General features: G+C 42.2%; 1 protein-coding gene across 4 annotated transcripts in view; it reads right to left on the bottom strand.

The window, feature by feature from the left end:
* Positions 1-21,980: 21,980 nt before the first annotated feature.
* flncb (filamin C, gamma b (actin binding protein 280)) overlaps positions 21,981-27,160 on the bottom strand; it is a 75,725-nt gene continuing 70,545 nt past the window's right edge. For all 4 annotated transcript variants that reach the window (XM_078282208.1, XM_078282209.1, XM_078282210.1 and 1 more), the window contains 5 exons: positions 27,028-27,160; positions 26,082-26,258; positions 25,677-25,895; positions 23,951-24,157; positions 21,981-23,547 (listed from right to left, as the gene is read on the bottom strand). In XM_078282208.1, the coding sequence (XP_078138334.1) occupies positions 23,360-23,547; positions 23,951-24,157; positions 25,677-25,895; positions 26,082-26,258; positions 27,028-27,160 (924 nt within the window). In that variant the 3' untranslated portion in view covers positions 21,981-23,359. The remainder of the gene's footprint in view (positions 23,548-23,950; positions 24,158-25,676; positions 25,896-26,081; positions 26,259-27,027) is intronic.

Genomic DNA, 27,160 nt, shown 5'->3' with positions numbered 1-27,160 from the left:
CCTCGGCTATAAGAAAGTCAAGCTTTCTGAGCCTTGGGTCTATGAATGATGCAATAAGCAGTGGCATCAGTGTTTCATCGGGCGGGTCCAGCTCATCTAGCTTGCAGCCATCCTCGGCTGCATTGCTCAGTGCAGTGTCGTCCTCATCACCAATATTTTCCAGGCGCTCTTTGATCCTGTAGTATATAGTGCCGCGCACTAATATGTGAAGTGGATTTGTAAGGACACACTGTGTTATGTTCCGCTTCAAGTTAGTTGAGGGCGCCACCATGCTGAGGTGAAGCTCTACAATAAAGTTATGAGCCTGAAGTCTGAGTAAGGTCCATTTGATGTTTCTTTCATAGAGCATATGAACTATATACTCCGGTCATAGAAACTCATTACATGGTGTCAGAAGTTGGACCAGTTACACTGTTTCATGGGCGTCAAATCTCACATGGCTAGCTAACTTTTGAATTAAGCTAGCAGGAGGCAGAGCATGTGAGCGGAGCGGAGCGGTGAGAATTTCCGCTCCTCGCTCACGGAGCTGTCAGTTCTCGCCGCTCCGCTCCATACCGCTCCGCTCCATACCGCTCCGCGCTCAACACAGATTTCAGCCCGCTCCGCTCCAATCGCTCACTGCTCCGCTCCAAAAAAGAAAAAAGCTGCGTTGTATTTTAATTATAGCTTAAACACTAGCCTGGCATCGCCAGACTAATTCACAAGTAACACATGAGCTCCGCAGATTCGTCTGGTTCCTTCCAGGCTACTTAAAGTTTCATTTCATTTAAAAAACCACAACCCAACTCAACTCAAACTTAAGGTTAATGTTCCGTTTTTAATTTGTTTTTATTCGTTTTTATTTTAATAAAAACAGTCAGACCTTATGTTATTAATTGAAAACATTTTTTTTATTAAACCAACCAACAAGTTCAACAAAATTGTTTCTCTCCGAGTCCGTTATGAGTTCTCTGTGTGTCTCTCTCTTCAGAATTCTCCTCTCAGTCTCAGACTCAGACCCTCCCACAAACAGAATAATTAATAAATAAAATAAAATAAAATATTAACCCACAGTCAGGTCCAGCTGGAAAACAAACTGCTAGTTTTTGGTAACACAGTGACAGCAGCAGCAGCATCAAGTCAGAGAGGCTTTGCTTGTTTCACACATTGACTGTATAAACAGAAGAAAACGTCTAGTATGATGGCTGGTTGGATGCCAAAAAGAACTGAGCAGCCAAAGCCACATTTTCCAAATATCTAGAAATGATTTCTCTCAGACTTAGGCCTATGTCGTAAGGAAAATAAGACAAAGTCATCTGTAAAATTAAATGAATCAATAGGCCTAATTAAATAATTATATATAGGCTACAAAGTCATCCAAGTTTTAAAACTAAATGAACTATTAGGCCAAGCCTATAACTTTGACTTAAATAAATTGCTTGCGCAATGCGCATATGGGTTGTATAAAATTAAATTAGCCTATGTTCGCTGTCAAGTGCAATTTAAAATAAAATAAAAAGAAGAGTTGCTTGCTTACAGTTATTTTGAGTTCACCTTCAAAAATACAAGTTTGGCCAAAGTCTGAGGCTTCAGACTCATGCGGTGGTGTCTTGACAGCAGGCCAGCAGCGGAGAACACCCTTTCAGCGCTTGCAGAGCCGCTTGGGATGCTGAACACTGTGCGAGCCATTTTAGCCAGGCGCGGAAAGGACGTGGAGTTTTCTTTCTAAAATGGAATAACATCTGTGTCCGGGTTCTGTCTCGGAGAGGAGAGGTACTTTTCGACTTCACCTTTGGCGTCTCCAGGTAAGCGCTGCTGCTCACTGAAGTATGACCCGAACAGGCGAGCTCTTTTGCTTGGTTCAGGGCCAGGCTCCGGATTCGGGGAGGCGGTGGATGAGGTGTCAGGTGGTGTCACGGCGCCGGGAGCATTAATTATCTCGGTTTCTTCGATGAGGAGGTCACGGATCTCTCCAAGTTTGTTGCATAACGACTCATCTCGGATTACCCACTCTGTCTTGAAATGGGGATCTAACACTGACGCTAAAATGAGGTGTTTATCGGTATAGTACCTTCCGTAGCGAGTTGACACGTTATTGACAAGCGTTACTGCAAAAGCAGCAATGCCCAATGAAAGTGCAGCAGCGGGAGGGCAGGGATTTGATTTCCGTGACAGCAGGGAGGATCATCCCTAGGTTCACCAGCTCCTTCTGCATTTTGTCTGTGAGGTCTGCCAGCGGTGTCAATACATTGACAAGAAGAGTCAGCTGGCATACTTCGTTTAGGGTGATGTGAGCAGTAGACTTGATTTTGCCTTGCCATAATGGGTCTTTTTGGAACAACCGGAGGACCGACTGAATCATCCGCAGTTGGCTGCTCCATCGCGTCGTGCAAGCAGGCGTGGGGTGTACTCCCAATCGGTCGGTTTCCTTAGTGTTCAGGGTGCTCTTGCATACACCTTTCACCAGCTGCCCGACTTTCAGTAACAGTTGCTCGTTAATGGCGTCTTTGATAGCCAGCTGAAGCATGTGAATTGGGCACCGCAGATGTAAATTTGACACGGTAAAATATTGGTTTATCATATTTTGTACATTGTTGGCTATTTCTTCCACTTGGACCTGTGAGAGCGCAGCTAGTCCCTCGTCCTCCTCTTCCTCATGTTCAGTGCTGCTGCTGGCAGCGGCACCTGCGGTCACCTCATTAGCCTCCTCGCCCTCGGCCTCCTTTTCAATGCCAGCAGGGAGGAGGTTAAATGCCTTGATCATGTTGCTGGCACTGTCAGTCACTACCCGAATCACACGTCATTGCACGTTCCAATTTTTCAGTACACTTTCGTACTTTTGGTAAATGCGATCTGCGGTATGGTGCCCCTGTATGTGCTCACAGCCTAACAAAACCGTGTGCCCCCGGGAACTCCCATCAATGAAACTGGCCACGATGCCAAGGAAGCTGTGCCCTCTTCTACTGGTCCAAATGTCAGCTGACAGAACAAATCCATCACCTTTTTGCAGTAGGTCTCGCAGCTTGGCTTCCATCTCTTCTAGGGCATGTGGCATCAGCGTGTCCCGGACAGTATTGTAGCAGGGGGGCGTGTAGCCTGGTTGGGCAGCACTGGCGAAGTGTTGCATCCCTTCACATTCTCCTTTACTTAGTGGTTCGTAATCCATGTAAATGATTTTAAAAAATGCTTCATCCAGCTCCCTTAGGCCAATTTTAAAATACAAAAAATAAGAATATCTATTGCAATTGTTCAAACATTAAGAATACTGTGTACACATTAATTCATATTAAAATTTTAAATTAAGTGATTTTAGTGTTTTTTCATCTAGATGAATTGGCCGTAGCCTTAAAAAATGTCATGTGGTGCTACCGTGATTTATCTTAAAATTAATTTCTCAGTAATATAAAGTGTTTAGAAACAAAGTATTTGCATTTCTTTTGAGTTTTTGTAAATAATGATCTCATATTTTTGTTCTATAATGTCACAGGACCTGGCCTACATATGGAAGCTCATCATAGGTTACAATCACAAAACAAGTCTTGAACACTAGCTTGTTCCCTTGGTGGCTCAGGAGTGCTTGAGGGATCCTCAGTGTGGCACATGGTGTCCCTCAGGTCTACTTTTACTGGCTGGTAACATAGGCATGTCTTCATTTCTGCATGCTTGCAGAAGCATGACACCTCCCTATGACTAATTTGTGCAGCTTGTGAAGACAAAACCTGGTGTATCTTTAAGGTGCCCCTCACAGCCGTCAATTTGCCTGGAATCAGCTCATCATATTTCTGAATGCTCTCTTCACTTACCCAATGGTGAGTTATAGTTGACCCTGATTTTTTGGCCAGCATCTCTGTAAGGTTTGCCCGAGCGGTCAAGAAGGCAAATGAGGAGAGCATCAAACCAGGTTTGGCGTTCCAACAAGAAACATTTATTTTTTCTTGCACCGTGAATAACACACTTGCCCAACACCTGCCAGCATACACCTTCCAGCCCACCCGACACATACAGACTACCTCCCTTATAAAGGGTGTTGGCTCTACTAATGAGCTGGCACATACCATTCACAGGGATATGTAAACCCACATAAATATCTACACACATGAATGACAATAAATATTTACATAAACTATTACCACACATATTTACATTTATAATAAATATTTACATACCCCAAAATAGATATGAAAAATACCAATAAATAACCTACATCAATAAATACATTCAAACAGTACAACAAACTCCCCTCTACCCTTTCCCCGCTTGCTGTAACCCTCCCGGAACTAATAATAGGTGCGCGGGTCCCCGGGGAATTCTTTTGCCCAAACACCCTGGGAGAAGGAGAACAGGCAGAGGTAAGTTTGTGCATGACAATACATTTCATTGTACTGTTATTTAGCATCGCATGAGTCACATTATACTCCTCAAATATCTTGCTACAATTGAATTGCAAATCAATGCACCTTATTTTATGTTCACAGGCGAACGACGAGGCGGAACAGCCCAGCGTCCCTGCTGTGAAACACACGACTCATGCGAGCTGCAATATACAAACAATCAATAAATAAGTACATTTATTACCTTACCACGTGTGTGTTTATTTAACCTGTGTACCAATATCTGCAAATCTGTGCATCAATTAACCTATTTAATCTAGCAATAGCATTTACTATTCACTAGGGAACCAGTAACGGCGACCCGTCGTTACAATCTCATACAAGTCCAGTGGAGTCTGCAGCTCGCCTCCTCATTGAACATAGAGATCTGCATCCCTCTTTACGGCACCACCAATGCCATCCGGGGTACCCTTTCCATGGGACTTTTCTGAATAGTTCCATGTAACATGCTTGAACCCAGAAAGGAAAGGCACAGTACTAAGGAGGTAAAAGTTTGCTTTGTTCCTGTACTGTGTAACGGGTCCATCACTGATTACATGTAGAACTGTAATCTGTGGGCAGGTTGCCCGAAGCTCTTTCAGTATGGGCTCCACACTGCCCGCTCATCATGGTGGAGGCTGTCTGACAGTGTTGCATACGAGTTGGTGCCATGGACTGTGTAGAGGACAGCAGTGTGTATTGTGGCCTGCTTTCGGCTGCCTTCAAAATGATAAGCTTGTATTTCTGTACTCATCTTGCAGGCATAGTTTTCCGAAAAATCAATGTGAAGAACAGCTTCAGATTCAGTGAGATTTTGTTTTAGGTCACGAAACTGTTCTGTTTGGTGGATCCAGTTGAATTGATGTATGGCTAAAGCTTCTAGCTTTTTGTGGAACAGCTCTTTTAAGTCCTGGATTGTCCCTGTGTATGTTTGTTTTAAAACATTTGCAAAGGTTTTCTCTCTGTTCGTTGAAGTTACCCGCTCCCATTGTTCCCAAGAAACCTCAGTACAGTATGTCTCAGGAAATTCAACTTCGTCAAAGCAGCACTTTGGACATACACGATCCATGCATGCTTTGTTTTTAGGGTCACACACAATCATACTCACTAACTGTGAGATGCTGGTTGTCTTCAACAGCCCTCTCTTGGCGAGTTTGTTAACCAATAGCCGGACATTCTCATGTTCCACACATGCACATGTATCTCTATCCCTGGTCTTCGGCTCTGTGATATAAAAAGGCCGTTTTCTGGCAAATTGTCTGTAAGACATGGAGAGATGCTGTTCCACCTCTGTTTTATACTGTGCATGGAGCTCAGTGAGGGGCTTTGTTAGAACTCTTCTTTGCATTTTCTGTTTATTTTTGGTGATGGTGTCTTTTTTCCCAGCTAAAAGATGACTGTTTTCATCTCTGGACAGAAAATTGATAACAGCTTGCTTTCTCTCTGCTGACAGTTTCTTGCACCCCCTTCGCTTGAATTTTTCACTTAGGCCTACTCTTTGTCTTGCCATTAACCTCTTCTCACTCTTTCTGAATTTATCTTTTAGTTTTCTCATCTCTGCTAGCTGTTTCCTCAGATGTTTGACTGCTTTTTCAGTTTACACTTCTCTTTCTGCAGTCTTTTGCCACGTTTCTCTGCTGAAGATGGATTCCTTCTCTGATCTCTCTCTAGTGTGGATGACACTGGTGGATTAAAATCCTCATTCAGTGGTATGGGGTCTACCACAGCTTGACCTGCATTTTCTGGCTGCTCTTGTGGCTGCTCTTGTGCTACATCTTCATCAACCAGAACTGGTGGAATGTTCTCAATAGATGGCAGTGTAAGGTCTAACACAGCGTTTGCCATCTTTTTCCTTTCCCTGTAAGCACTGGATGCAGCCCTCCATTTCTCTCTCTGTTTCTTTTTCTCTCTCTCTGGCAGCTTACTTGACTTTACATATGGAATTTTTCCCTGCCATTTTCTTCTCTGGTAGCTGAAACAGTAATGTAATATAGCGTCATGCCATAAATCTACGGTGTATAGTCTATTTTATTTTGGACTAATGATAGATGACAGCAGATGAATATGTTAACGAAAAAATGCATTTCCTCCAGGTAATGAAAAACACACAAGAGCAATATGTACATACCTTTCTCTTCTCCTAGCAAGGTACTCCGCTCTTGCTGCAGGGTCAGAATTAACACGCTGCCTATGGCGAGCGGTTTTTACTTTGCTTGGCAGTGGCATCTGGTAAAATAGATTAAAACAGTTATAAATAAATACATAAATAAATAAATAATAAATGCATAATTACCAAAGTGAAATTACATGCTCTAAATCATTTTTTTGCATTTTTCTCTTAATATTGTACAAAGATTAAACATAAACCGTTGTTTCTGAAATATTAGAAAAAATGACTCAAATTGCATAAAAATCTATTCCAAATAATACTAAAATAAAGTACTTTATGTATATAAATCATCAATTGAATATAAAAGCACAAAAAATGCCAATCTAGGACATATATTGATCATGGAAAACACTCTGCAATGGTCGCACCACATGAAATTTGGTCGTACCACATTATATTTTCAAAATTTACAGGCACAGAATTGGCCACCTAAACAAAACAAGCTAGCTTCCCACAAAAGGTCACTATGAAATTTATAATCAAAATATATATTTGTAGAAATAACTTAATATTCATTGTTTTTTTGAGGCCATACCACATGATATCCAAATGTGGCAACTACATACCAGCCGTTAAAAAGGTTATTTTTTTCCAAATTTGAGAGAGAGTTACAAACCTGCTTGCTGCTTCCATGGGTCCTTGGCAAACTGGTATATGATGCAACATCCTGTCTTTGAATAGATTTCAAAATAAAAGTCCCAAAGTGGTCATTTCTTGATGGTCGCACCACATGATATTTCATAAAATGGACATCATCGGACAAAGTTTGTTTGTATATTATGATGGAAATATAAATACAAATGCTTTGCAATTTTGTACAGGACTACAAAACACTTTGGAAATCATGCCAAACAGGGCAGAAAATAAATGTGAATAGATTTAGAGTAATTTCAAAGAAGTTTTCAAAACAGCAGTCATGGCCAGACGGTTGCACCACATGATATTTTGACACTTTAAATAACAGAAAAATTACAAATAACTAATGGTTTTTGAAAAGTTAAAGTGAGTACATATATGGGAGAGGTACTACATATATATGGTATCTTTTTATGCATTTAAACCTTTTTTTAACTGAAAAAAAATGCAGTCGGACAGAAAATTTAGACGTCACGTCATTGGGCCTTTGCGTGCAGTGAAGAAACTCTCACCCACTCTTTTCTCTTTCTCTTGTTGCTGCTGCTGTGCCTCTCTCTCTATAAAATACAAATTCACGGACGGTCCGAATTAAATTAAACGAACATTATACTTTGAATGACAAAACAAATTTATTTTAACATCATATTGGGCTATATATAGGGCCTATTTAACCAGCAACTAGCTCACCTTTTGATTTCTTCCCAACGTGTTCGTGTAACACACTGTCATGTTTCCGAGAAATGTGTCTTTTTAGATTCCAAAATGAATCTTTACCTGCAACAATGTCGCCGCATTCTTTTTCTTGTTCCACATTATCGTCATCTGTTACTGTTACAGGAATAGTACACCTGTATGACTCATCAGTTTCCTTGTGAAAGTACTTGATGAACTCCATTGTGGAGCTCGCTCGCAGCAGCCGATTTTTGACAGAAAATAGTGTGGGTGCGCAGATGCATTTCTGGGTCGGACTCGGGCATGCTTCAACATGGTGTGAGCGGTACCGGAGCGAAATTGGAGCGGGATGGAGCGGGAGATAAGGCGCCGCTCCAGCTTTTTAAAAAATCTGCTCACCGCTCCACCCAAAATCCTCCCCGCTCGCTCCCGCTCGCTCTTGCTCCGCTCCGCTCACATGCTCTGGCAGGAGGTAACTGATAAAAAAAATAAAATAAAGACGCTACCCGTGGGAGAGCGGGAGACACTGGCTAACTCGGTTGACTTGCTGGTACATGGATATCGAGACCACAAGTGAAAAGAAGGTACTTGCCGCAGGAAAAGTAGAGACTGTGAATTTGGCATTACAGTAAATGACATGATCAGAGATAAGATTGTGTTCAGCATAAATGACCAACGCCTGAAGGAGAGGTTATTACGTGAGCCAAATCTCACATTAGAAAAGGCCATAGACACGTGTAGAGCCGCTGAGATCGCCAGGGCACAGATACAGACTATGGGTGCAGTTCCCCAAGATAAAGTGGTACATGCAGTGAAAACAAAGAAATACAAGGAGCAAATCACGGAAGAATGGACTGTTAGCTGTCCAAATGGTCCCTCTGATCCTTGTCAGCCTGGAAATATTCTCCGCCATGGCTCCTTTCTTTATCTTTACCAGCCGCGTCAATCCATGGTTCCCTCTGGTTCGAGTTTGGCGTAGATTAATCCGTCCCAGGTTTCGGCACCAATGTTACAGCTTCAATAGTGACACTTCGAAAAGACAAGCGGAGAAAGTGTTCTTCAATTAATGCAGAAATGTATTGCCTATTAAATACAATCTAATGGAGGGAAAGGGGAATTGGAACAATAGTACCATGATATAGTCTTTGATGATTCTTTTTGCTGCTTGGATGGCGTGTTAGCCTAATCTGGCCTACTCGTAGGTGGTGATGTGAGCAGGTGGTTTTTCTCTGCCATCCGGTGAGAGTCTGAATTGAGATCTGAATCTGCTGCTGTGTGCGCGCATCACCCAGTTGAATCGCTCACTCGAGTTGGGTGCGTGATGTCATTCACCTTTTTTGGCCTTGGGACTTTGGGAGTCCCTCGAGGCGCCTGAGCGTGTCCCCGTTAGCACGCTGCTTTTCTCTCTTGCTCATTTTGGTCGCAACATGGACAGAAACAGGCTCAACACACTGACAGCAGTCCTCAACACATGATGTGCAAAAAATGTGGAAAACCACACCCGCCTAGGCAGTGTCCAGTTTATGGCTCAATTTGCCATAAATGTGGAAAACAAAACCATTATGCAAAAATGTGCCTGTCAGCTAAAACACAAGGAGGAAAGGTCCATGACATAAGTCCTGAAATAGACAGTATATACACAGGGACAGTGGACACCAATGAGCCGTGCAACAAACCATGGTACTCTGAGATACTTGTTGGCGATGTACCTGTTAAATTTAAGCTGGATACAGGTGCGGAGGCCAATGTTCTGCCGCTGAGCACTTTCAAGTACATGAAAAGGAGAGTGAGATGAGAAAAGAGGACACACCTGAAACTGCAGCCCACAAAAACAATGTTGATCGCATATGGAGGTGCAAGACTAAAACCAGAAGGATGGATCATGCTCAAGTCAAGCTTTCTATGTATCGAAACACTATTCTACTCCTATACTAGGCAGACAGACATGTGAAGACATGCACCTAGTAAAGAGGGTAGACATAAACACACTTAATGTGAACTCACCAGCTACAAGTGAAGAGCTGGTAGCTCAGCGTCCTATTGTGTTTGAAGGACTTGGACAGTTCTCTGGAGAGCACCATATTTACATTGATCCTGATGCCACACCGGTCATACATGGTTGTAGGAAAATACCGCTGGTGGTGCTGGACAAACTCAAAACCACCCTTGATGAGAAAGAAAAACAAAAACAAGCTAAGGGTCTGCTTAGACACCAGCGATCTGAATAGGGCCATACAACATCAGCTGGACGAAGAGTGGCCATATTGTCACTTCAGAGGGAGTGAAAGCAGATGAGGCAAAAGTCAAGGCCATTGCTGCAATGCCGCCTCCTACTGACAGAGCAGGTCTACAGTGATAGCAGCACGTTAGCACATCGCAGCTTGAGCATGGTTGTACAGTGGTTTCTAGGGTCATCTGTACTGGGCTTGCAGCAGAAAGTAGGCCTCATCAGTGGGACTCTTTTTGGGGGGGTGAGTGTAGCCAGGCGGAACTAGGAACACAAGTCAGGTGGCCTGTCGGGCGTAGTATAGGCTTGTGCAGTCCGTTTGCCTCGTGAGTATGATTTGAATATTTACACATTCGGTAAAGTTTGTTCTAAGTGTCTTGATTACTGAATTGAGTTTACAAAGAAAACTATTTTCAGAGATGCACTATTGGCCATGCAGCCTCACGGAGGGTGGTATGCATAAGCCACTGCTATGCAGGTCTTTTACTGTTTGTATGTCTTTGGTATGCTATGTGATTATATTGTATTATGTATTGTGTCAGCGAGGCTAATTGGATGTGGTTTATCCTAGCACCAGTTGCCCTAGCTGTTGGTCCTGGGTCCATTGTAGCTCCAGGGACTAGAGCATAGTCTACCATAGTGGGTGAGTGGGCATTGCTGCTGCGTGTAGTAAATGTATTTGTATTCATTTATATAGCTTGGTATGTATTCTATGCATTGAGGTTATTACGGTTCCTGTTGTGTGCATTTGTGGACTGTTCATGTGTGATGGTCACTGCTTTAGCCTACAGTTGTTTATGTTCGCTTTAGTTGGCATTCACTGTAGCTTGTATTAGCTTGTATAATGCCTGTGGCACTGATGCACTTTATTAATGGAGCATTTATGAATATTGGGCTGAAATTTGAACATCTGTTGTACTCAAGGAACTGTATTTTATTTTGGATATCCAACGTGCCTCTTTATGACACTAGTGTTTTTTTAATATAATTCTGTGTCTGGCTGCTTACCTTCAAGAGGTCCAGGACCTGCTCAGTTTTTGTACTAGGGGTTACACTAATATTTCATACATTAACTAATCTGCATACATAATAGTTAATAATAATAATATACAAAATCTAGCTGAGCAAAATAGAAGTTACAAATGGCTCCAACACATGGTATGACATCATTAAGGAAAAATGTGGTGTTATTGAGTTATTCACTCCTCTCTCTGTCTCTTCAGTTTCTGTAGTCAGAGATTCATGCTTACATTACCTTCTGCTGCTCATAGGATCCCATTCAAATGTCTTGTTGACAGACGTCTTCATGAATCAAATGCCACAACCCCACGATTTCACGGGGCAAACAGTTGTATTCATTGTCTGTGAGAAGCGAGTGACCAAATGTGTACAGGATAGGTGGCGGAATAGCAAGTAAACGGGCATGACTGGATGGGTGGTGGCGCGAACCAGGCCCACAATGCAAGAAAAGTTGAAAAAGTATAATATTATGCAAGAGAGCACAATGGTTGCGGCGTGAGAACCAGTCACATTAGGGCAAAAATACAGCTCTGAAAATCTCACGCTCTTTAAATTTGTGTTCCTATTCCATGTCGTTTTTGGACGGAAGATGCAATAAAGAATTATTAAGGCTGTGTCAGAATATCAAATTAAATAAAAAAACAAAAGTTATCTTAGTGACTAAACCTCCATTATCTTATCATATTATTTCTATCATAATAGTACACGCTGACAAATGTAAACAAAATGTAACAATCCTCATTGGGTAGTTTTTATGATAAAGACTAAATTATTTTTTTTCCTTGCATGATAAATATGAAGGTAAATTAGCTTGTCCTAGCTTGCCGTCTGACTCTCTAGTCTGCCTCTCACCTGTTGTCTTTAAGTCTTTCTAGCTGCCTTCTGCTTTCATTTCTTCTTGCTTTCTTGGGCAGCAACTCACTATATAATATGTAAAATGTAAAATTAATGTTAGCAAACGAGAGATTCTGGGCTACAAGGCTACGAAAGTCACTATTAGCAGCAGCATCAAGCTAGCTAGGACTACTCAAATACCAAGTTTCAGTTAGCTATATTGATTCATTGACAGCCTAAGAAATAATTGCAGGATATGTTATATCGCCAGGTTTAAGTAATGACTGCAACTAGTCACATATTAAACTAACCGATACCTATCACAGTAGTTGGCCTATTCCTGGCTCGTTGTCCTGCTCTGATAGCGCAGCTCTGTCTGCACTGCACTTAACTTTGCCCAGTGCACTGGGGAGAAGGACAGAGAGAGAGAGAGAGACGGATCTCATTTATGTTTTCCATTTGCTGAAATAGTTTTGGTCGTATCGTTACAATTTATTAAAGGGATGGTCAACCCAGTTAAAAATGTAGGCTACATTTTCTTATTTAGTATCACTCTTGAGTACTATGTTCATCATCCACCATGATGTTCCTAACATTCAACAACTGTAATAAAATGGAGCTTTTGGCTGTTGCATTTTCTGTAGTGATACAGTTCAAGAGAGCTGCCTGGGCGTTCCCTTTGCCTTTTGGTCGAGGGAGCTTCACTCTACACTGGAGAGAGAGAGAGCGGCTGCTCCTTAGCGGCCAAATTAGATAAATTCCAAACCTTTTACACAAAACACAGTTCTGCTAAGCTCATTCTGCTCATTCTGTTGTATGATTGCCATATGGTATTTTTTTTTATCCAGAGTAGTCAGAGCACAAGTTTTTCATTGCATTGGAATGCACTGCTTTTTTAATGCATATGACAGTAAACGACTTGAACTTGAACTTGAATTCTAGTTGTAACTAAAACATTCGCCAGCAAAAATGATTTTTGTCAGAATAGATTAGCCGTTAAGGCTAAAAACACACATTGCTACGACTTCAGATTCTCCGAGTTTTTGCACCCAACAATGCCTAAAAAAACATTTTGGTGCAATTTTAGTAAAATAAAATAATACATTTATATTGGAAGGGGCATTTTGTTCAGAGCTCCCACCCCACCCCCCCGCACGTGCCCGTGATTATGGATTATATTTGGCCAAATGAAAGGAAGAAAAGGATAAAATATAAAGTAGGTCTACATAATAAAAAAAAACACACCCAGCGAAAGCACCGATTTTTGATAGGATGATGCAAGTGGTCGTGCTTGCAACTTTGATAACTGTGAAAGTTCCCAGTAAGTAGCATTTGCAGTAAGGCACTCAGAGTGAACAGTAGGGTACAGGGTACAGAAATGGTCTATGGACGTGAGCCAAAACAAGAAAAAACACCATATTTTCAGGGTTTTGCTGTTGTAAAATTCAGACATTGCGCTTTTAAACTTTTCCATCCACTGAGCTGGTGCAATCTCAGAAATGCAGCTGAAACTCCAGTTGAGCTGTAATACCTCATGCTGACCATCAGTCCCACAGTATAGACATTTCCAGGAGGAGAGGGGGGGGGAGAAAGAGAGCGAGAGAGAGTGTGTGTGTGTGTGTGTGTGTGTGTGTGTGTGTGTGTGTGTGTGTGTGTGTGTGTGTGTGTGAGACAGAGCATGTTAGATGTTGAGTTGGGGGAGTTGTTGACGGCAGTTAGCCACAACAGATGATACAGACAAACTGTATGCTTCCATCAATGCAAGTCACACAGAAATATCCATAGCCATAATTGAGGGAAAAAATGAAAAAACATTCATTGATTCTGGAAATGCCTAATGCAAAATGTGGAGTGGCCAGACTGTCAAAATGGGCAATATTATCTGGTCACAACAACAGTAGTCAGCCTAGCACGCAATCATGATATGCATCATAATCCGAGACGTTCTCTTGTCTTCCAAAACCTTGAATACTTCTTCATACATAAATGCATTCGTTTAACACAAAATTTTCAAATGAGCTCTACTTTTAAGATTCCTGCATGCCTGAATGAACGCAGATGAGCTTGTGTGTATTTGCGTGCGAATGTGTTTGCTCATCATCTTGAGGTGATGAATGGGATTTTGTTGCTCGGTGTAACAACGGTGCAAATGTGATCTCACTAATTTGATTCTAGATGAAGTGTACTCACCATTATGGCACTTACCGCCCGACAATGCACAAGAGACAGTGAATCCATTTCTGTGATGTAGGCAACCGGCCCAGCCGCTGTGGAAATTACACGATTTACTGATCAGGCCGGCCAATCTAAGCAAGACAGGCTAGGTAATTAACAATTACTTCATCTTCGCCTGCTTAGTGGGTACATTAATTGGAACGAGCGCCCCTTGACTGACTAGAACAAAGTAGCTAATTGGCAACAGGCTTGAGCAACAAAAGACCCCAGGCAGTTTTGACTGGCTGTCAGTAGCTACTTAGAGTAGGGAATGTGTGTTTTTGTGCGAAGGCAACGTGTGTGTTAGTGTATGCCTGGCTGAGTCTTTGCATGTGTGTGTGTGCCATCGCGGTGGCAACGTGTTGTTGTTTTTTTTCTCCAAAAGAAGACATCAGCTCAAACAAACACTCACAATGTCGTAAAAAGATGAAGTCATGCCGGCTTCAGTGGCGCCATGAGAGTCAATTCAGCCCGCCAGGTGCATTCAGGTCCGAACTGAGCGTGTGCAAATGAATAAAAGAACAAAGAGGTGACCTGACCCACCGCCGGACATTCAGATTGGCTCGGTAAACCCCGCTGCTGTCACCGCTACTCACTCCCTCGCTGTCAGATGAAAGAATTCACCCCGACTCTCCTCTCCTCTCACACACCCAACACACACACACACACACTTCTCTCAGGCGTGGTTCTCCAATTTCTCCAAAATCCACGAGGACTCGAATGCGCACCCAGAGAGAGAAAATATTCTGCTCTTTTGCTCACCCCAATTTTCCACCTCTCACTCAGAACCGCCGTGATTGGCTGCGGCGAGGCGAGGCTTGGCCACGGCACTCTTGGGTAGAACCTCCATTTTGTACTAAGCACCGCAAGCCTTCGCCTCATTTCCACCACAAAGTCCACCAAGCATAATCCAGACACTAATGGATTATGAAGCTACCATTGGCTTTTTGAACCAACTTGTTCCTTTTGTTACAATCCGACTTATTGTGTCCTGGCCTCTTTCCAGCTCTGGCTTGAGATGTTAATTTAGCTGGTGTGCTGGCCAGAAGCCAGCCACGTATCGCTGCTGTCTGGTGAAAACCTTGTATCTCCAAAAACTTCTCAGGAACTCAAAAGAACAGCTGTATTTACAGCTTTACCACCATGAACGGGTTTAGAAAGAGTTTCATAAGTACATTTTCTCAACCCGTAGACCAGTGGTTCTCAATGTGGGGTCCGGGGACCACCAGGGGTCCTTGAGGGGGTTCCAAGAGTCCCCAGCAAATTGATGAATTGTTAAATTTCACCATTATTTAATTTACATGAAGTTAACACAGTTAGAGAATGTAGAAGAATGACTGTTTTGACCATAGTTTCACTGTTATCTCTCTACCTACAATACAGATAGTCATGGAATTCTGGACAAAATCATATCTAACAGCAACAATATACAATATTCTCAGATTTGGGTCCGAGAGACAAAATCATCTCATCAAATGGGGGTCCGTGGCTCTAATGTGGACTAAAGTAGGGGTCCATGATATGAAAAAGGTTGTGAATCACTGCCGTAGAGGAGCATGCGATTCTTCAATTAAAGTTGCAACATGAAAATCATCAAAATTGAGGTTTGTAAGAACCCTGACAGTTCGTAACTTTATGCAAAACAACTACTGTATTCCCTTGTTTGCTATAGAATGTGTGTGGGTGCGGAGAGGATGTGTGTGTGTGTGTGTGTGTGGCTGTTGTTCGTGATGGTGATGTCGTTGGGGAGGGGGGGTGCGAGAGAAAGAGAGGGATAATCATTTTCAAATCCAGGCTGTTTTCAATTAGGATCCGCGCCTCCCAGGGAACCGTTGGGATCGCAGCTCGGAGGCCAACGATTCAATCATTTGAATAATGCATCGCGGATGTTTTATACATTTTAGCAAATGCAAAACAGCTCGTCCTCCCACACGGGGCTACCGGCTCCCTCTCCACGCGGCGACCCCGTCCTCTCCCGGTCTCACCGGTTTCCGTGCCGCATTCGTTACGCCGTCAATGGAGAGAGAGAAGAACCCATCCAAGGAGCACTCCGCACACCTGGAGTGCACTCGGGCAGAGTGTCTGTTTTGAATGCGGCATGCGTGCGCGTGCGATCGTGTTTGAGTGCGAGCCATTTTGCGAAAATCAAACATCGGAGTCTGCTGGGTAATACCTGTAATCCTGTAATACCACTGGTGAACAATGAGAGCGAACTGATCCTCTTGCCAGCTAATCTTTCAGAGAAAAGGCTCCTGAATCCCCTCTCCTCGTCCGCCCCTACGCTGCTGTACACAGTGGACTTACACACACACACGCACACACACACACAGCGTCATTGTGCCCCTGCAGACACAGATGACCCGGTTCCTTCAGGTTTTAGTCTTTGTCAGAACTTGCGAATCTGGGTTAAGAGATGAAAGGAAGTGAGAGAGGAAATAAAAGGGGAAAGTAGAGAATGTGAGAAGTGGGGGGAAGGGGGGAGGAAGAGAGAGAGAGAGAAAGATGGTCATGGGAGTGTGTTTGAGATGCTGGAGGGATGTTCTGCAATGCATCTTTTCCAGTAGATGGACCACAGAAATAGAAAGAATATAATACGCAATATGGACGACACTCCAAGTGGGATATTGTAGTGGAGGGTGAAGCCACTTACACTCATTTTAACCACCTTTTTATTTGCTTAATACTGTTTGCCCACCTCTTTTTGGCTGATATAAATCTTTATGATGCAAATTCAGACTATATATAGTGAACAAAAATGAAGTTGAATGAAGATAGGGACTTTTAAGAATTAAAATGCAAAAATCAATTCTTTTTCTGAATGTACCATGCATTTTTGCTCATATGGGTGGTTGTTTGCCTTATGATGATCATCTAATGGAGGTCATAGTTTACCCTCCTTTTCATTTACCACTACATTACTGGATATTTGGTTAAAGAGAAAAAAAAAAAAGGGGGGGGGAGGCGATGGAGGTATGTGGTGAAGGATGAAGGCAGGAATAGGCGAGGCTGATAGACAGAATAGAGGTGCGAGGAAGAGGAGGAGGGTGTTACGATGCTGCTAACAGGTCGTGTGTGTATGTGTGTGTGTGTGTGTGTGTGTGTGGGATGGGGGGTGGACAACGACAATACATCACCTCCCCTCCTCTCCTGGATTAGAAATCCGGCTGCTTAAATTAGGAAGGGGGAGTTATTTTTAGCACCCATTTGCCCCGCCGTCCCTCCTTCCTCCATTCTTCCCCCTCTTTCTCTCTGAGAGGCATTAATTACCAGCCATCCGCTTGGCCTAATAATACCCTTTAGTAATGCCTCCTGCATGCTGGGGGCCATAATACTGTACATACATTAACATGTGTACACACTGGCACGTCCTCCTCGGTCCTTTTCATATTCTCACTTAGCAACAGGCTCAGAGAATGAACAAAAGATCTCTGCATGGTATCATAATGTACAGCCATTTAACAATAAATGCTCAAAAAAATAAAAATAAAAATTGTGTTTTCATGTATTTTTACATAAAAATCTCATCACTTTTACATCCTAGAAAATATATTTTAAGTGATTATTTCATGGGGCACCAGTAGGTGTACGCAAAAATTCCAACTAATACCTTTTTTTTTTCTTCATCTTTGTTGCTCAGCGCTCATTGCTGTGGTGTTTCTGCACTGCTCTTCCCAGAGATCACCTGTCAATCAAACAGTGTGTCCAGTACTGTGACGTATTTTTCCTTGGTTTTTCTGTAGATGCAGTTTGAGTCTCTGTAGGTGGCGCTCTGTTCTTTGTCTGTTCAGCCATGGTGGCTATCGCTGCTCTGGTAGAAGAGCTACCAGACTCCGGCTGTTTTGAACAGCAAATGTAAAAGCTTTCATGAACTGGCTGTAGGTTGAATCACAGTTGTGTTACATCAGTCAGAGCAAATGTTGCAAATTGCTACTTCAAACTGAAATAATTTTCACAGCCAAAATGATTCTAGTTGTGGAATGATTTGAGGTTTTTAAAGGCATGAAGTGGCAAAGGAAATAACATGGCTGGCCTCGGCAAAGAGAGGGTGGTTCAGTGGGAGATTATTGACGATCATTCAAGCCATGGAACATCTCTGGGGAAAGAAAACCGAACGGTGAAAAGTTCGATTTCCTCCGCTGTTGTTTCCCCTGGTGTCACTGGACAGAGAGAGGATGGGAAAATTATGCAAATTAATAGTGCATTCTATAACCAGACATGTTTGTGTGTGTGTGCGTGTGTGTGTGTGTGTGTGTGTGTGTGTGTGTGTCAGAAAGTAGTCTGAGGAGAGACAGTAAACACACAAGCCACTTCACACACACACCTACTACATGAGACAGCAAGACCATATCAGATATAAAGCTCCCAATGCCACAGTTTTCACTCCATTTTCTCCATTTATTCATCCGTTTTCTTCTGATCTTTCATCTCTTCTCTTTCTCGCTTTACCTTTTCCGCAAGCAGCCAACAGGAACGCATTAATCGATTAAACCACACCTCTCCTTCCCTATCTTTTTATTCACACTTCTCTTTATCTCCCGCTTTTCCATCTCTGACTCATCTCCTGCTACTCAACAAATCCTCACTTATGCTATTTTGCTTTCAAAGGCATTGGATATGAAGGGTTACATGTTAGTGAACCTACATTCTTACCATATATAGCCCAGTAAATACATTACCTTGCATGTGGTAATATCTGAAACGAGCACTACTAACCGCCTTCTGATCCACTAACCTATCTCCATCACTGGAATACTGTAGTTTGCATGCTGAGTTTCATGGTGTGTCCGTTTCCTAAAGCTCTGCTGCCACCTAGCCGCCGCCTGCTGCATCTCTACTACCTGACACAAGGCAAGTCAATAAAAAGGATTACAGGCGAGAGTGTGAATATGATAGCCTTATCTTTGACGGGACCCGTGTAAATCAGCATGTTAATATGTGCCCGTTCTCAGGAAATCCAGTTTGTTCACAGAGTGTACTTGCACAAACACCTCAGGTTCTATAACTGTGGCTTAATCATTTAGACCGGTCCTGCCTCCCCAGTGGCTGGAGGCCTTTTCCATTTCATAAATCCTGCAGAATATCAATTCCACTCACTATCAATGATGGATGAGGCACGGATTGGAAGCAGTGCACGTTCCATTAGCAACCAATTGGGCATGGTCAAAGACATGGCCGGATTCTAGTATGTGCGTGTGATGTATGTGTGCGTGTGTGTGTGTGTTAAGGGTGGAAGTCGTGAATTACATTTACTCTTGTTACTGTAATTGAGTAGCTTTTTTGTGCACTGGCACTTTTTTGAGTGTTTTTTCGAGCCAGTAGTTTTACTGAAGTCGTATCCTTCGCTACATTTTAAATCACATTCATTACAGAGAACAATTGTAGGTTTTTCATAAGCAATGATTCAGAAGCTCGACAAATCGTGAGTTTGAAATTATAAGCTTACATTTTACATTTTGGGGTTACATATTTAATAAGATAGAAAGTACATAACGGTTTTGCCAGCTGGTTTGTCAAACCCTTAATGTTCAATAACTCAGAACTGCACTCTACCCAGATAGAACCTTATAATTCCAAGAATTGTAAATTGGCTGATTATGGAACCAATAACAATGAATGGTTAAGCAGAGAAGAAAAGAGTAATCTGGCTTTACTTTGTTTATACGCTTTATTTCGTAAAGATGTTTTTTAATTGAAAGAATCTAGTTTGCCCTGTCGTCCTTTTTAGATTGCATGGGTAGGATCATATGGACGAATGTTCCCTTTCTGTAAAATTCTGGGTAAAAAAAAAAAATGAGCCACTTTTTACATTCCCTTAAGTAGATTTTTACACCAGTAACTTCTACTTAAGTAAAAGCAAACTTCAACAAAGCAACAGTACTTCTACTTGAGCAGCAGCAGCATGTCTTTTTCCACCCCTGGTTGTTGTTGATACGACTAGATGAAACTTTGAAGATCCCCGAGGGGGAAACCGGGTAGACTGAGACAGCAGGAACACATCTGAGAGAAAGAGAGTTGATTCCAGGGAGACACAACAAGAAAAGTGAGCTACTGGTGAGTGAGTCTGAGGATTATACCTCTCAAAACTTGGCCAAGACCTACGGTAGCCAAACTTATTCATTTTCTTCAGCAAGATCACACGGAATGTTTGGAAGGTTACATTTTGTACCTCGTCTCCAAAAGTAGGATAAATGAGGGACCAAGGTCAAGGAAATGTTAATTCTCCCTCACTTGACATAAGTTAGAAAGAAAATTCACTTTGTTTGACTGTACCATCGTTCGCCAAAGGGACATCAAGAAATCCAACCCAGATCTCCCTCCCTTTGTCCCGCATCTTCCATAAATGCCACATGGGGGCGTCCTGGTGGCTCAGTTGACAGTGCAGAGGCAGAGACTAAAATTTTTCGAGATACCCCTACCCAGGGTAGAACAAAGCATAACCATGATTTCCTAAATTTGTTAAGTATCGCTGTTAAAAAGTGGATGGTTGCATAAAAATAATTCACTGGACAAAGTAAGCCACCAGAAAAATCCTGAGGCCGCTGAAAACACCAAATTGATATCTCCTTACAGTTATGAATTACAACCTTCTAAATACAGAGAAGCCATAGGTGAGAGACCCATAAAACTCCTTTGGTGAATTCAATATATACTTTTAGATATCGATCCGATAGAAGGATTTACGAAGTCAGTTACACTTTGCATTTGTACATATGGTCCTGCCTTTCAGACAGACATCCTATTTGTCATGTTTCAGGGGGTTATGGTCTTTGTAGTAAGCTATAAAAAGAGCAAAACTACAGTACATTGGTGAATACTGTTGCTAGAAGTTCTCTTGAAATTTCATGACATGAGCATAATGTCTTAAAATGCAAACATATTCCAGTTTTCCACTGGGAGTGAAGTTTTCATTTTTAGCAAATGTTTTTTAATTTAACCATGACCAAAACCTTAACCTAACCTTAACCAAATTGTTTTAGTTGCCAAACCTTAACTTTTAGTGGCCTAAAACCCTAAGCCTAACCATTAGCTAACCTTTCCATGTTTGTGACACTGTTGCAGCGTCTATCTCAACAACAGGTTGTCAGGAAATATTTGTCATGCACGTCTTCCCCCTTTCTGCCAATAGTGCCTTTCTCTGCTGTAAACCATCAAATAAACACACACAACACCATTAGCTGCTAAAAGCTATTGTTGCTACAATTTCAGAGCACTAATTAGAGTAGGCTATTTGGTTAGCAAAAACAAGCTGAAGCTCTGATTAACATTCCAGATTTTCTTTCTTAATTACACCTACAGTAATCTGATATTTAGTTTACAAGCTAATGTTTGGGGTGTTTGCATAGTAAATTTTGACGGATAAATGTATCAACTCTGGGATGTGACCGTCTTCACCCACTAATGTGAAGGGAAGCAAATAACGTTAACTTCACTCAAGCTTATTCTGTTGAGTAATGCTAAATAAGAAAATCTGTAATGTTAATCAGACCGGTTTGTTTTTTGCTAACCAAATAGTTAGCCTACTCTTTGCTAATTAGCGCTCTGAAATTGTAGCAATATCTTTTAGCAGCTAGTGGTATCATTGCCTTGGTAGAACGAGTTTGAAACTCAAAACTAAGCTTCAAAAACTAAAGGTATGGACTTTATATCCGCTACAATACAAATTGTGCTGCAGACCTTAGAGTTTGTCTCCAAGTAACACTCGCATGCATGGCTCTGATGGATCCTAATTTTCCTTCTTTAGAGATTCCTTAGATTTCAGTTTCATTCTAATCTCTAAATTAGACACCAGACAAGCCATAGTGGTTCTTAATGGCAAGTTAGCAAATAAACTTTTATTATGCCTGCACAATCTTGCCAAATTGAAGGTTAATATATCAAACAATTAAGAATTCATTTCTTTCATTCATTTTGATACATACAAAATCACTATAAAATGTCACTCTATAATATTGTTTCACTGTAACATCTGTGTTTTTTCAACATTCACAAAATAAATTGATTGCTACACCGCACTTCCTTCCTATAGTAAAAAATCTCAGCCCATCATATCTCTCTGTCCATGGCAACGGCTGCCAGGTCACCAGATGGCACGATGTAGAAGAAAAAAGATCAACTGAGCACTTCCTCTTTCTAAACAATAAGACCATTTTCTGTCAAAGAAAACAAAGGAAGGTCTGAATAAATAAAATCAAAAGCATAGAGTTTTTCCATGAAACACAGTCACATCACAGCTTGTCCTGATCCTTGGCTATCACTTTGGCCTTCTGCAGCATTGTGGGCCATTGTTCGGACGACTAACCTGCAGTAAAGGGTGACAGTATACCTGTGTACTGTGAAACTGTTACCATTACACATAGGTTTGACCAGACATGACATACTCCATTTCAGTTCTATTTCCTCTTTATACAATCTTCTGTTTAAAACTAAATGCATAAATTAACAGGGGGGAAAAAACGTACACGATACAACTGCAATCCATAGTATTCGCAAAACCCGGAAGTACCTCCATATTGTTGACATGCATGACATGATTGTGGAGGAAATGCACTTAATAATCAACAAGTAGACTAATGTATAACCTGACAACTTCCTTGTAGAATCAGTGGAGGCTTGTGGTTTGAGATGGTAAGATCACAAACCAGCGTGATCTCCATTTGATCACGTTTCTTGCTACTAATGTCAGCATATGGCTGTGGTGATTGACGTCATGCGAATACAATGGATTGTAATTGTATAGTATAGAACCAGGGATGTAGTGGAGGGTAAACCCATCTAAAACCATCACATTTTTATTTGCAGAATAGTTTTTACCACCTTTTTAGTCTGACATACATCTTTATGATGTAAATTCATAGTATACATCATAAGGAGTATAAAACTGATGTAAGTTATTGATTTCCGTTGATTTCCGTTTATCTTGGTGGTAGTGACGCCATATGATGATCACCTACTGGAGGTCATAGTTTACCCTCCTTTTTATTTACCACTACATCACTGTATGTAACTGAAGCCTAATGTACCTGTTTCCCATTGAATATGAAACTGCTGTCGGTGCAGGTGTGTAATGTCACCAAGAGTGGTTTGAAAGCAAAGAAGACATAAATGAGAATTTGGCACCAGGCGTGAATAGTCAGTTCTGTCCCCTTGAACAGGCAAAAAACAGTCTTTGCATCTTTAGTGCATGTGGGAGGGTAGGAGGGTCTGGAGCTACAGTAGAGGGACGTACAAGGGTCCATTTTAAGGGACAGTGACATGGAAGGGACTGCCAGGGACATTCTCATCCCCCCATTTGACAATGAGGATGTAATTGCCCTGTTCTTTGACGGTGTAGGTGACGTTGTACATCCTGTTGCCCATGTGTTTGACGTACACCTCTTCGCAGGGGGTCTTAGGCCCGTGGACCCCCACCATTAACATGTTAGTGCCTGCGGAGGGAAGGACAGCACGATCAGTCATCAGCGTTAATGAGCATCTGCGTTGTCATGATAATCCAAATATTACTTTGATACCATTGTGAGAGACTGAATTCAATATTTAATTTCATAAACAGTGGATACTTTGACCAAATGTGTTTGGCAAGCTGAAATTCCGTGGCACACTTTTATTCAAGTTCTTGATATATTTATTTTGCAGAGTTGAAAATTTATTTAAGTCACTAATATTGAATGTATGGTGCTTTCCATGGTGATTTTGGTGAAACTTGTTGTTCTGTGACATTGAGAATTTTTTGCTATTAAACTTAGTATTGGTATAGAAGTCAAAATTCTGATGTCTGAACACTACTGTGCATACAAGCACTTGTGGGTTTGTAGGTGTGTTGTCCCTCACCTGCTTTGCTGCAGTCTACTGTGAAAATGTTCTTCTGCCCCACAAAGGCTTTTGATAGGCCAGCACCCCTGGAGATTACTTTACTGGCATCCGAGGAGAATTTGGGCAGGGAGGCAAAGGCCCCGCCCATCGCTGACGTCTTGGTGACAGTTTCCACAAGAACGGACGACGTCTCATGTAGACTGTGGCCGCCAGATAGACGAGCTCCTACAGAGAGAGAGAGAATTGAAGAGATATAAGCCCTCTGTACACAGCTGACCTGGGTAAAAAATCATGCTGAGTTTCAATGATGTTGGGGCATTGGGACATTTTGGGGCGTATACTATTTGCGTCATATGGGTATGTCATATGGATGTTTTCCAACAGTGAGCTGGTGGTGGCCATCAAGGTGACAGCAACAACAACAATGGAAGTAATGGAAGAAAAATGATAGTAAGAAAAGAAAGAACAGTGAAGCTAAACGTTCACAAACGCGGTGTTAATCAATCACCATTGCATTGTTTATTGCTGATTGGCTGTGTTCTCCATCTGCTTCTTCAACAGCTGTGGAGGTTTTATGGATGCTGGTTACCTCAGCCTCAGGCTAGATAACAGCTCATCAAGATGAGTGACAAGTGTTGGGGAGGGAACTTGACCAAATGAGGAGGCGGAGGGTGGGACTGTCAAAACACTTCCTGCCTCAAGGAGAAAACTGGCATATTGTAGCTTTATGTTTCATCATTGCCTGGTTTTTATTCCATTGAAAGCCCCTAGCGTGAAAGCGGTCAGTAATGGCCTGATAGACCTTGGGAGTCTCCCACTGCCGCTTCAACTTGTGTTTTTATCTCACTGCTGGCCATTGTAGTCTCAGTAGGCTATTAACAAGCAAGCTAGCTCTGGGTTTTTAATGGTTCTCCTTCAATCTGAGTAGACGGCAACACTGCCTGCCATAGTTTCCCACTGATAGTCCAACTTCCATGTACACCGTAAGCACAGGTGATGGAAGGCTTGCAGTGGCACCATATGGTTAGCATGGCATTTACTTTATACAGAACAAATAGAGGGTCCGGTCGGGCTTTTTTTCTGCTTTTCTACTCGGTTGTGAAGTAGGTCAGTGGCGGGTTATTTTAAATGTCCTTGTCTCAGGCTCCACATCTTTACACACAAATCAAACCTCTGTCAGCTCCACTATTTACCCGGCATACATCTATATGATGTATGTGTCTGTCTGTGTAAAGGAGGATATAGAAGTCAAGTAGGGATAAGGAGACTCTGAGAGGCTGAGATTCACAATGGTCTAACAAAGGCATTACTTACTTCACTCAAACAGCTTCCTATTTGTGTTTGCCAGAGGAGCTAACATTTCCATGTGCTGCTGTGTCTAAGAGCCTGTAGGATTTTCATTAGGTCCTTGTTGAACTGCCATGTCTGAAATTCCTGTGGTAGTAACCTTTATAGACCTGCTGAAGCTCTTGCTTGCTAGTTTTCGCTGCAGTTGCATTGGAAGATTGATTTTTCCATTTCTTTACAATTCATATTGCTTGTGGAAACATCAGCAATTAGTGTTTTTCCAACATTAGACTGATTGATTTAGATTTTGCATATAGTTTGTTGGACTTCTTTGCAAGAATGTAACTAGCGCAAAACAAGTTTTCACTTGTTTTTTCAATGTCCATCTTTACAGTAATATTGATTCTGGTCCAATCCAATCACCAGTCTATGTGGTGTTGCTGTCCGCATGACCCACCTGAGACTTTGGCCTTGAAGGGGCTGCCAACAATGTGCTGGGGACCTCCATATTTAATAGAGATGAGATAGCTTCCTGGAGCCATGGGGGTGTAGGTGACCTTGTAGCCCTCAGGACAATCTTGGCAGTCCATCTTCACTTTAGATGGCCCGTCAATGGTAACAGACAGAGCTCCTGACCCGGCGTTACACGTGTTCACGATAAACTCTGACGCCACGCCTAGCGGAGGGGACAGAGATGACGGACAGAGGAATAAACACATCAGTTCTCAGCTTTCAAAATGTAAGTGCGCTGCAATAATGTCAACGCTAATGTAACTGTAGTGCTTACTGCCAACAGCACATAAGAAAGACTGAGTATGCCTGTATGTGTGTGGCTGCAGACTGCAGTGTGAATGATTCCTACCCGTGGATCCTCCCTCTAGGCCAGGTCCGAAGGCGGACACCATGCCCGGATCTCCAACCTGCCCTGGTTCTCCCACTCGGATCTTGAAGGGGCTGCCGGGAATGTGGCTCCCGTTGAAGCGAACATCAATAGAATGGACTCCGTTCTCCCTTGGGATAAACCTGATAGCATGCTGGTCTGTAGCAAGAGAACAATAAGAAGTAATACGCATGGGGTTTGACCAGTAATGATGGATTTTGACACATTTCTATGATCTATCACCTTGAATAACAACTTAGTTTGGAAATTAGGCTTTCTATCATCAGTTCTATCATTATCTGTTTTGTCTTTAGCTAAATTACACCTTCAACCACCTTAATGGCCACTGCTGAAAATGGCTGTGCTTAACATTTCAACACAGCACTATGCAATTTTCACACGCTGGCAGCCCCAATTGGCAACAAGAAATGCCTGTTTGAGCTAATGAGAGAAGAAAGAGGACCCGTCGACAAGCTCTCCTTCTTTTTCCTCTCTCGGTGAAACAAATACATTGATATGCAGATTAGCACACGATGTCATTAGATGAATTGTAGCGACTTTTTGTACAGCAAATAGCTACTTACCTTAGAAATGTTGCCAACACTGCTTGTCTACTTTATACCAAATTATACCAAAGGGACAAGAGAGGCAAAAGACATGTCTTCCGTTTAAGTAACTTGATACCTTATACTTTTCTTTTTCATTTTAAATTTTGATTTGTCACGTCCTGTGCACAGAAGATTTCCCACCAGCGACCATACCTGACACCAGAATTTCATTTGGGCAAATCTGTCACGTCCCAATTAGTTGGGGTGGGACGCCCTTCTCTGTTGCAGCCCCACGTTGTGATTTAGGCTGATAAGACAGGTGTGTTTTTACATACAAATCTGGCATAGTGCAGCTGTAACACTTGATCTATGGGTCTTACCAGTGTCCAACTCGGTGATGTAGCACTCCTCTATAGCTCCGGACGGGGTGTGGATCTTGGCATCAATCAGCCCTCTGGCTCCATTCAGCTGCACTGCGAATGAGGCCTCCTGCCCCACCTTTAGACCCATCTC

Source organism: Centroberyx gerrardi, chromosome 24 (assembly GCF_048128805.1).
Source record: "Centroberyx gerrardi isolate f3 chromosome 24, fCenGer3.hap1.cur.20231027, whole genome shotgun sequence".
NCBI classification, from domain to species: Eukaryota; Metazoa; Chordata; class Actinopteri; order Beryciformes; family Berycidae; genus Centroberyx; species Centroberyx gerrardi.
The sequence above is the reverse complement of the archived record's forward strand: the minus strand, read 5'-3'. Positions and strand labels throughout refer to the sequence as shown.